Here is an 11266-nt window from a genome sequence, read left to right on the forward strand (position 1 = left end):
CTCCCTCCAATGAATAAAAAGTGGCAGCCCAAGCACCCAGTCCTCTCTTCAATGGAGAACAGCAGCAGACATGCTGGAAAGACTGCTCTGATTGATGATGCGGAAAACATGCAAAGAAGTTGCTGCAGCATGAGTCAATCGATACCTAATAGGACACCTGAACAAGAGCCTCCATCACTCACCACCCTTCAGGAGTCAATAAAAAGTAAAAAAGTTTTAAAAAAGTAACAAATTACCCTTTTTATTCATTATTTATGGGTGTTTTATTCAAGCCGTTTATAAGTTATGAATATAGATAAAGCTTTTACATGCACCACAAAGAGCTTCATTAAACTATTTGAGAACGGCAGGGATTCAGAATATACCTTAAGCACAAGCGCACGCACGCACGCATGCACACAATAAACAAACATTAACAAATGTAAAAAGGCTGAACATAGTGCGTCTCCATTATGGGAACATTTCAATACGTCAGTATAGGTCTGGTTCTGTTGAAATTCGATGCAAAATCAAGAAAGGCTATAGCTTTCAACAGACTATAGTCAAAAATACAATTTTAAGGAGGACATAGCAAATCTGCATTGATGTGGCCTGCATGACACGCCGTTAAGAACAAGAAGAGAAACGTACAGGACTAAAAGGGACTTTGAGATCATATTATGATTCTGAATGTTCTCTGTTCTCATAGTGCCTGTTACTCTAGTAACCACAGGGTTACTGTGCAAATTAACATTATTATACATATAAGGATTGTTGCGATTCCCATACAAGTATCGGAAAAGCCTCCAATACTTATAAAATAAATTCAACCTGAAAGTTTACACTTAAGTCACATCTTGACTGCTTTATTTGAAATCCATTGTGGTTGTGTACAAATGAAACATTTAAAACGGCATAAAAGGTGTCTGGCATCTCTCTGTCTTTGTCTCAGCATTACACATTGCCAATACTAACTGAATTGAAAGTACTATGATAACGTCCTTAAAATTAACTCCAGCAGACCTCTCTCCATGTTTCCTCCTCCATTGCCAAGCATACAGTGTGTCGAATGGGTATGTTGCCAAGGCAACTGTTGTTTTGTTTTCAGTCTGCAACATTTACTTCTTCTACTGTTCTATTAGAGCCATGTTACAGTAGTAGGCCTACGTAGCATATGCCGCCATCTTCTGACGAAACTCGTCTCGTTTATTCGCTCCAGACAAATTGATGGTAAAACATGAAATTTGCATTTTCTTCTTTGCAAACTTTCAAAAAACTTGACATTTAGATGGAAACATAGCAATTGTAGAGCTGGATAAAGTGCTCTTTTCCCAATTGTTGCATTCTCTCTTTTACAAACACGCCGAGTGTCACAGGGAGAAATCCCACCCACGTCGGGGTCCCTTTAAAACATTTTTAAAGTTTTTACTGTCCTCAGCAACAATTCTCAAGTCCAGACTGTTATATCTCACCAACTACTGGATGAACGTCCATGAGACATGAGATTTATTTTTTCAAAACCTAAGTCTATGATTAGATGTCAGCACTTTAGCAAAGTGCCTTCAGTATTTAACTTGACTACAGACTCTTAGTCTGGATTACGACGTAGCGGGTCACTGGAAGAAGCTAGGTTAGGCTTTAATTAAAGTTTCTTTGGTTTCGCTTTTTCGCATACTCAAACTAGTGAGGTTCGTTGGTTTGTGTTTTTTCCCCTCTTTCACTATAAGTTAACTGTTCAGTACGAAGTTAAGTAACTTGAAAAGAAAAATTTGAAAAAACATTTAAACCTTGAGAATGTAAACTATTGTGAATTATTCGTGAGAAAGAATATTAATGGGCACATTTAATCTGATAGTAGAGCTGAGATTTTTTATATTTACATATTATTCCTCACAAAAACACATCATACATCATGAATCACCATGTTGTGGTAACAAAAATTGTGATGTGGAGTTCCAAGAATATAGGAGGGGTTCTTTTTCCAGCTTACACAGAATTGCTAACTCTCGCACAAAGCTTACCACTTTGTTCTCAAATGCAAAACCACAGCCAAGAGAAAACTGGAGTTTCCGGAGGCACAGAGTGAGAATATCTCATATTAGGAAGCCGTATCCCCAGATGTCTGGTGAGGTTAAAATCCTCATTATTTGTCATGGCTAGACCCTTACCCCTTTGAAATGACACTGTCTAATTAGTGACGACAAATGGCTGCAGAGTTAAATAACCAGAATTCTCCTTAAGGGGCATTATGAAATGTTTAAGAAATTAACAGATTGCCAGTTCACCAATTCTATGTAACTGATTTGTTCCCATTCAGGTTATGAACTCAGCTCTTTTCCCCATCCATTTGGCTAACCGTCCGAAAGGAATTTAAAGGGGAACTTTATGGCGTCCACTTTCATGAGCACATGCTGCATCAGAGAGAGCAGCACTATCAAAATCATTGCCACACTGATGCAGTCGAATGTTTTCCTGCTTACGAGGTGGCAGTTTGCTAGTTAGTTGCCACTCGTAAATACAGGCGGTCTTGCAATTAGACAAGCGCTGTGCAGTAAGATGTGACACGCAGTAAAGGAAATGAAGGAGGCAAAGAAGCGGCGCTGATGTGGATTTCCTGCAAAAAAAACAGGCCAGCGTGAATCACAGGCATATTTCCACTTAATATCCAGCCATGTAGTAGGAGCATGCCTCATGAAGCATTAGTGGGCTAATTTAGAAAGCCAGCCTGGTCTCCTTTAATTAATCAAATACTTCAGTGCTGCTGGCACTCCAAACTGCTCACATGGTTTGATTTCAATAAATGTTCAAATGATCCGATAGCTCACTTGAAATCAAAGATTAGAGAACAAACGTGTGAAAACTGAGAACACATTTGTGCATCAGAAATGTTTTTTTTTCATCTTTCCCATTAATTGTCACATGACCCTAAGATTTACCTGCTGTCCCTGGATATGAAACTGTATAAATTAACAGCATTTTCCTGCAAAAAGTAAAGTGAAAGATTTTTCATACAGGACTTTAACTTGTAACTTTAGTATTAATACAGTGCTATATTGGTACTTTTAATTTAGTTAATGATCTGAATACATCTTCCATCACTCAAGTGTTCAGACTGATATCAGAAATCACGTGGACCGTTCACACATTCACAACACATAAGATCTGCTATTTGCTCTCATTACTGCAAAAACTCACTTGTAGCACTCTGTGTCTTTGTCTGGTAAAACCTAAGGTCGCACCCAGACCATTAAAATATGGAGCAAGAAATGACATCTGTCTGTCCGAGACCCAGGAACAGAACAGGGGAGCTGAGACGGAGGCGGGAGCAGTGGAGCGTGGCTCCAGGATTTAGATCAGTGAGATTTGCATCATTGGCAGGTCTTTAGGCAGGGTGGGTCTAATCTCCTGCAGACAGGCTTAAGAGAGGAAAACCTGACTGTTGTGTCTTCAGATAGGGATTTCAGTAATTAGCATAGTTAATAAGAGAGGGTGTATGGAGTCATATTTAAAAGGTGTTGAGTCTAGAGGGAAGATAACACGGGAATAAGAGGGCGGCAACACAAGAATACACAGATATGTAAAAGTTCAGTTCCACGTAGGCCCATATGTATGAACCCAGGCTTCTATCTAGAGCCGCATCTTGTGAATCACTATGGCAACAATGTCAATAAAAAAGTGATTCATAAGAAGTGAGTGTTCGCCTTAAAACTTAAATAATTGGCATCTATGCCAAGGATAATTATAATAACGTGGAGTCTAGAGCTGTATGAAAATAGTAAAACTGCTGGTTTTGTGGAGACAATTTATAACCTATTGATTAGCGAACTTATTGGAGTCCAAATGGCCAATGGCAGCAGACAGGTGTGAACTGGCTGACGCCTCCACTTGTGATATGATAACCCAAGTCACATGTTAATGCCAGTAATGACCAGGGCCCCAAATTTGTTCACGGACACAGTGACAGCGTCCTCGCTATCTTCATGACACAGAAAGAAAACAATCTGGCGACAGATTTACCCAGTTCTTGAGTTGATGAAGGCAGGTCATGAAGTCAGGTCCACAAATGTTTGAATTTGCAGGGAGTGGCTCCAGGCAAACTCAATTATGAGATACCAATTACACTTACACCATGTTTGAAGATCTAATTTCAAAGATGATGGATAAGTTAATATGGCAGCTGTACATAATCTTTAACATACTGCACTTTTGATGAATTACAGCTGTCAGCAAAGGCTGACATTGTTTTCTCAACTCATTTTCAGCATCACTCCCATTTCTCCCTCATTATCTACACCGGAACAACAGCAGAAGTAAAGCTGATAAGAGTGCATTCACTCACTGTATTCCCCGTTTCAGCGGCTGCCAACGTTTCCTAATGACTGCAGCCCTTCTAAATTATTGAAAAAGCCTAAGCACCTCACCAGCTACAGAAATGGCTATTAACCTTGGTAAGGCGATATTCAAATCCAGTTAGAGCTAACTTTGTCCTCCAGTATCCCTTGCGGGGAGGAAATGTAAATGTGTTCTTGCTGAGACAGATGGGGAAGCCGCCCGTCTTTTGAAGTTCCAGCAAAAGAAGTCGTTGCAAGCAGAGGGCTCTCCACCCCACACTGTAAAATATTCAGGACCGAGTCTCATTGAGCCACCTCTCTTCCCAGCGTTTCCCATCAAACCGCACTGGGCTTATTACTACGCAGGAACAAAAAAAAAACCCCGTAGTAAACGTTTACAAATTTACCACTGTGCAGCAACAGTGAAAAACAGCCTAAGGATTATCTCGCTGTGCAGACAAGAATTCAGGAGATTTGATTTATGAGAAAGGGGGAAAAGTGAAAGAGAGAGAAAGGGCAGGCAAAAAACCCCCCGCAACATCCCACACCTCCTTTAAGAGTGCCCTGAAGCCTAACCATTCGAATATTGTGATGTCCTGTGCTAAGTTATAGATTATCTCTGTTTACATGTGATAGGTTAATTTTGGATTTTTGGGGATGGATAAAGTCCATTTCTATTATCTGTTCTTAACAGGATGAGAACTTGAATTGTTTGTCAGAATTTTATCACTAAATCTCAGTAAGCGATTTTAAATCCGATACACTTTTTGTAAAATTCAGCGAATGTTTACTCATGGTCAGCTAGCCGTCAGTTATGTGTGCGCCGTCGCTTCTCTCATTAGCCCTGATTTCTGTAAATTGAAGACAAAAAAATGGTGCGGACTGCTCCACACAACACTGTGTGCAGTTTGTAAACAGGGGTCTTGGTCTCGCGGTTAGACTGCCACATACCTATATACCTAACAACACCTGTCAGCAACCTAATTGGGTCACCCTGTGGCTTCGGAGCAGCTTTCCCTGCGCTATGTACTCCGAACAGCGTATCTAAGGATAATGAAGCATTATCCGTCAAGACAGTCGGTCAGGATTGTTAATTAAAGAGAATGGCTAAATGCTAAACCATATTGAGGCCAGACGACGACTATTTGAAGCCGGTTATTGATTATGGTGATCTGTTGTACATAAATGCCTCAGCTCACTGGCTACATATGTTGGACACTGTATATCATGGAGACCTGAGGTTCATTACAAACAGCAGAGCCTTAATTCATCACTGTACGCTGTACTAAAGAGTTAACTGGCCTTCTCTTTTTATGCGACGACTTAGTCACTGGTATGTTTTTATCTACAAGGCGATTTTAGGTAAACTCCCCTGTTATTTGTCATTGTATATGTCCCGAAAATGTGTCCCCCATGGGTTGAGGTCTCAGGGCATGGTGCTTATGACTGTTCCTCAAGCTCGGACAGAGCTGGGCAAAAAGGCCTTTAAGTTTTTTGCCCCGTCTTCATGGAATAACCTTCAGAAGCAGCTCAAGCTTCAGGACATAGTGACTCTTAATGAATTTAAGGCTGCTGTCATGAGTTTGAAGTCAGACTCCATTGGAAGCTGTGAATGTTTTAGTCAATAATTTTATTTCTTTTTTTTGTTTTTTTTGTTTACAATTGCACTTAACTTGTTGAACATGTATTTCGTTTTGTGTTTTATGTGTAACTGTGTACTGCTGTCCATCTTGGCCAGGTATCTCTTGAAAAAGAGATTTTAATCTCAATGAGACTAACCTGGTTAAATGAAGGATAAATAAAATTTTTAAAAATGAATAGTAAAATTTGTCTTTGGTGCATGGATGAATCAGTAAAAGGTCGCATTCAAAAAGTACCACCAGACGTCCAATGTCTTATATGACATTTCAGTCTTAATGCACAGACCTATACAGCACTGGCATTACCAGTATACTGAACTAGTAAATCAACTGTTTAACTGTTGTTTGCTAACAAATGACAAAGATCGGAATTTTTCATTCTTTTATAGATTTAAAAATGTATTGATTAACAGAACAAAATCATTGATATATTAATTAATAGGCTGCTCCCCGATAATTATGTTTGTTCTAACCTTATTATTAGCAATATTACTAGCTGATCTGTGAGATCTCAAAGCATCCCAGCTTTCAACAACACCATGTTTCAAAGGGTCGAGACAAAGGGCTCAAACAGTACCAAGATCTATCAGGGCAATACAGCAAGGGCAGATACGACATAAATAGGATGTGAGATTGCAAACGTCAAAGTCTACAGTTAACACAGTGCCAAAAAAACTGCGCCGTCTTGACTAAAGCAGTTTCCACTCTGTGCTTTAAGTCAGAATGTCCGCACTAGTTTTACAAACATTTATAAAGACACACGTTCAATAAAGACAAGATCTCGTCCACTGGCTGAGAAGAAAAAACATCAAACAGAGAAGCAGCTTGTAGAGGAACATGCTGATAGATTTAGACACTTGTCCTGAAGCTTTGAAATTAAATTACAAAAACACAACGCTGCTTTCTTCTCTGTAAGAGGTAATTTGTTTGTTAGTCAATACGAGGCAAGGAGATTTGGCTTTGGCAGCATTCTGGTTCGCCTTCTGTTGGCAGGGTTTTCCCAACCATTATAAAACTTTGCGCAACACCTACACCGAATGAATGAAAACAACAACAGCACAGAGTTCTCATTGGCCACCAAGTGCATGGGCCCTTACAACATGTCATAGGTTGACATTTTGTCTTATATACAACACTAAATTTTGTCTTATACTTCAGGTTGAGACAGTTATGTTTGCTATAACAGTTACTCTATTTGAATGGAGCAGGATCCAGTTTAACTCCAGTCTTTCATATAGTGTTGCATTATGGGTTGTTTGCAGCCCTAAAGATGCTCTGATGGCAAGTTGAGTCCATCTACAGTGAGTGTTTTAGGGTAAATGAGTCAGTATTTCCTCAAGCTTTTTTTTCAGCAGCAGGGACTGAAAAAAAAAACTATGTGGTGCATACATAGTGAACCTGCTGTCAGATGAATATAAATAGAGAATGACTTGACATGTTGAATGTTCTTTTAAATATATCAAACTCAACTTGTTAAATCTACCTTCCTGTAACTTATCTCCCCTCTGTGTCCCTGTCCTAGGGATGGCGTTTATCGTTTCAATTTTATTGATTCCGATTACGCTTATCGATTCCAGTTCTTATCGATTCCAATATGGTAAAAAAGGGGTCAGATAAGAAAAATACTGTTTTTCTCTTTAGTGTTAACTGAACATTAACATGACAAACATTTTGAGCTGCTTGCTGTTGTATGTCATTATTAAAGGAAACCTACATACAGCCGATTCAGAAGGCTGGCTCTGTAATAGGCTGCAAGGTGGTAACATTTGAAGCTGTGGTGGAGATGAGGACACTAAACAAACTGATATCATCATGGATAAACCCTGACCATCCTCTCCACCTGACATTGGACAGACAGCGGCGCTCCTTCTCCTAAATACGCATACAGCTTCGCTGTCACAAGGACCGTCATGGGAAATCGTTCCTGCCACAAGCCATTACACTGTACAACACCTCACCTCTGTCTGACAGAGACACTCTGGACTCGAATCACGGCACATTTTCACCTTCATGTCAAAGTTAAGGAAAATTAAAGTCCATCAAAGCAGCAATAGGGGCAAAATGTGCATTCAGTGCACAACATCTGTCTGCATGTTAAAGATCTATACTGGAGGTGCTTGCAAGTTGCTGGATCTGGCTGAGTAGGCGGACACACTGGCACACATCGTACAATGCTCTGAATCAAAACTCAGAGCTGTCCACTTGTGATCTGATCACTCGGGTCGGATGTTACTGCCAGGTGAAAACAGGGGTCAATGTCGTGCTGCCTTAAATGTTTGTGCAAATTCGAGGCGTGACACGGCTTGCAGTTAATAAGCGCCCAGCATGCTGAGCGCTAGCTCGTGTGAAAACACGGGCCCCCGCTGCAAAATGAACGCAGAGGAAACCCTGCGAGTGTTTGGTTAGTCATGCGTGACCTGCAGGATCCACTGAAGGCCAGTTCTGCTGCCACAGTGGAAATGAAGAGCATCCAAAGGGCAAAAATCACTTCTTCTTGGCCGCTCTATACACAGTAATTCCCAGCGTCAGTTAAACGCAACTGCTGTTTTGGAGCGACGAAGAAGAAGTGATTATCTATGCTGCTACTGTGAAAGACACACACTAAAGGTATTTAGTTTTCTGTGGCTGCACGTTATCAGTCAAAGGAATTGTTATTTATCCCTAGATTTATTTAGTTTTAATGTTGCTGTTGCAGTTTGATGCAGTTACTGTACTGTTTAAAACTTTAAAAGGTATTCTATTTTATAAGCTTTGGCTGCACTGTAACAGCTATTTGAAGGAAGTAATCGATGTTCATTTCTTATATATATAAACTTTGGGTTCTTTATTCAGTCATGACCGTCAAACTAGATGAATAAAAGAAGGTCCTTTTTCAGAGGGCTGTAGTAGTAGTAGTAGCACACAAATGTTAAAATACCATATCTTAGTTGTTATTTTTTCAAATGCACTGGTATCGAAGAGGTTCTCGGTAATGGCAGATACGCAAAGTCCAGGAATCGGTATCAGGAAGGGGAAAATGTTGTTTTTCAGTGAGATCGCTCACAAAGATTTGAGGGCTTTCTTCAGGACAAAGCGCACACTTCATCATGGAGCATGTTTGTCCCACTTTTCTTCTTGCTGAGAGGAAAGTGGGAAAAACCACAAATGTGTTGTGCTTTTAGATACATAGCAATGATGTGGAGAAATGCGCCCCCCGAACCCCTGTGTTTGGAATCATTAGGGTCTAATGCTTTGCGGATGACGGTGTAACTGTAATGATTTGCCCCCGTGTACACAGAATGGAAGGCATTCTGCCGGCTGTCGGGGTCAAAGTGTAGGAGCTCACCTCCTTTCCCACTGTGGTCTTATCGGAAACGTCCCGCGCGGTCAGAAAGTCCAGGCACAGTCATATACCCCCCCCCCCCCCTTAAACTTTATGACTGTACTGTGAACATGCACTTGTCACGCAGTGCTCACACAACCACTGCATGATCGCCGTTTTAAAATGTGAAAATGTGAAACTATGAGATCAGATGCCTTCTACATTAAAATCACGACAGACAGCAGGCGGCAGGTCACAGTGGAGTCAGCGGGGCAGCACTTGTATTCCATGACATGATCACAGTTATTAGGGGAGCTGAAGGTGACAGTGATGGGACTGTCGCCCTCCTCCACTTCGAACTGTCAACTCCTCACACATGCTAACCCCTAGCTAGCAACGCAGCCACGCCGACGCGCGCCCCGAGGCGACGACGAAGGCGCGTGCGACGGCGACCGCGACCCGTGTGCGGAAGCGAGAGCGGCTCCGTGACCGTACCTTGAGCTTGTCGACCAGTATGTGCTTCGAGGTCGCCGTCCTCAGTCCTGTCGAGGCAGCCCGGGATGCCATGGATGCCGCCATGTTGACACGGAAGCGCAAAAAAAGAGAGAGACAGAGAGAGAGAGAGAGATGACGTCGGGAGCACGTGCGCGTCAAGGCGGAGCCGTTCATAGGTCAAACGGGCGGAGGTGGGCGGGGCTTCATGTGAGCCACACACATGCACACAGTCAGTCCCATGGCCAGTGGGCCCAACCCCCCAAAATCGGATGTTTTATTGGAGACTACGAGCAAATGATCCGCTGCTCTTAGAACGATTAACTGTGTTATGCTTTGAATGTTCACTCTAGAATATTTAATTGTCTTACCTTTTCCCAGTCATTTCAAAAAAGAAAATCCCTCCCCTGCAAGGTGACACCAAGGTCACGTTCTCAATGTTGTGTTTGGAAGTTTGGGGTTTTTAACACCCTGAGAGTTGTGAACACTCGTATTACAATTACAGTGTGTGTGTGTGTGTGTGTGTGTGTGTGTGTGTGTGTGTGTGTGTGTGTGTGCGCGCGCCCCTGTCAGTCTTTGTGTGTGTGTGTGTGTGTGTGTGTGTGTGTGTGTGTGAGTGTGTGTGAGTGTGTGTGTGTGTGTGTGCGTTGACATTGATTTTGTTGTGCCCATAGCATTCAAGCTATTATATTTGGTATGTTCAGACAACATGATGTGTTTTGGGGCCTCTTAGACTTTAAATATGTAATTCTTGAGTTTGGCTCATAATACACTACTTGCGAAAGGTGCATAGGCTCTGCTGTTGGTATTTTGTTTGTGTATGTTTGGATTGGATGCGTGTTTGTACCTACACAAGGATTTCTACGTGTATTTATTCAAATCCCATCGTGCGCTGAGCTCTTTTGGGGTTTATATAAGCAGGTTGTCTGTGTATGTTTAAACATTCATGAGGCCAGTATGTTATTTTTGTCCGTAGCTGTGCTGTAATATGTTAATAAGTGCAGCCTAAATAGAGTTATTTTAGTTTGTTGCTGATTAATGTGTCTGAGTAATCCCATAAGAGATAGGTCAAGTTCAGTGTACATTGTAAATACCCTCATATTTATCGTTTTTATTTTTATTGTTTTATTTGGTTTTTTTGTAATTTGGGGGGAGCAAATCCTTTAAGCTATGTTTGCAGCTATTTAACTCAGTAAAATAATCACTATACATCTTCTTATTTGTCATTGCATTGGAGTTAAACACTCAAAGTGTTCATTTTAACTATGCGATTTACATGAACTTATCAGACACTAGATGGCCCAACATGCATTTTAAATGTCTGCAGCTTCATCCAGCCTGTGACCTTGTGAGCAGGACAAAGAATCACTGTGCTCAGCTGAGAGGTATTGGTAGGGAGTCAAGTTAAAGAGCGTGGGATGTGTGAGCTGATCTTGTCTGAATAGCTAAATAGCCCACTCACATATTCCTCCAGAGCCCTCATTACATGCCGCATCTTGAAAGGGCAGAGAGGGCAGACCAAT

At 41.3% G+C, this 11266-nt stretch overlaps 1 protein-coding gene across 1 annotated transcript in view; it reads right to left on the reverse strand.

Annotated features, from left to right (window-relative positions):
- suclg2 (succinate-CoA ligase GDP-forming subunit beta) overlaps positions 1-9923 on the reverse strand; it is an 80728-nt gene extending 70805 nt beyond the window's left edge. Inside the window, exon 1 of the mRNA XM_035631096.2 lies at positions 9747-9923. Within this exon, the coding sequence (XP_035486989.2) occupies positions 9747-9920 (174 nt within the window). The 5' untranslated portion in view covers positions 9921-9923. The remainder of the gene's footprint in view (positions 1-9746) is intronic.
- Between the last annotated feature and the right edge of the window lie 1343 nt (positions 9924-11266).

This window comes from Scophthalmus maximus, chromosome 6 (genome assembly GCF_022379125.1).
Source record: "Scophthalmus maximus strain ysfricsl-2021 chromosome 6, ASM2237912v1, whole genome shotgun sequence".
NCBI lineage: Eukaryota > Metazoa > Chordata > Actinopteri > Pleuronectiformes > Scophthalmidae > Scophthalmus > Scophthalmus maximus.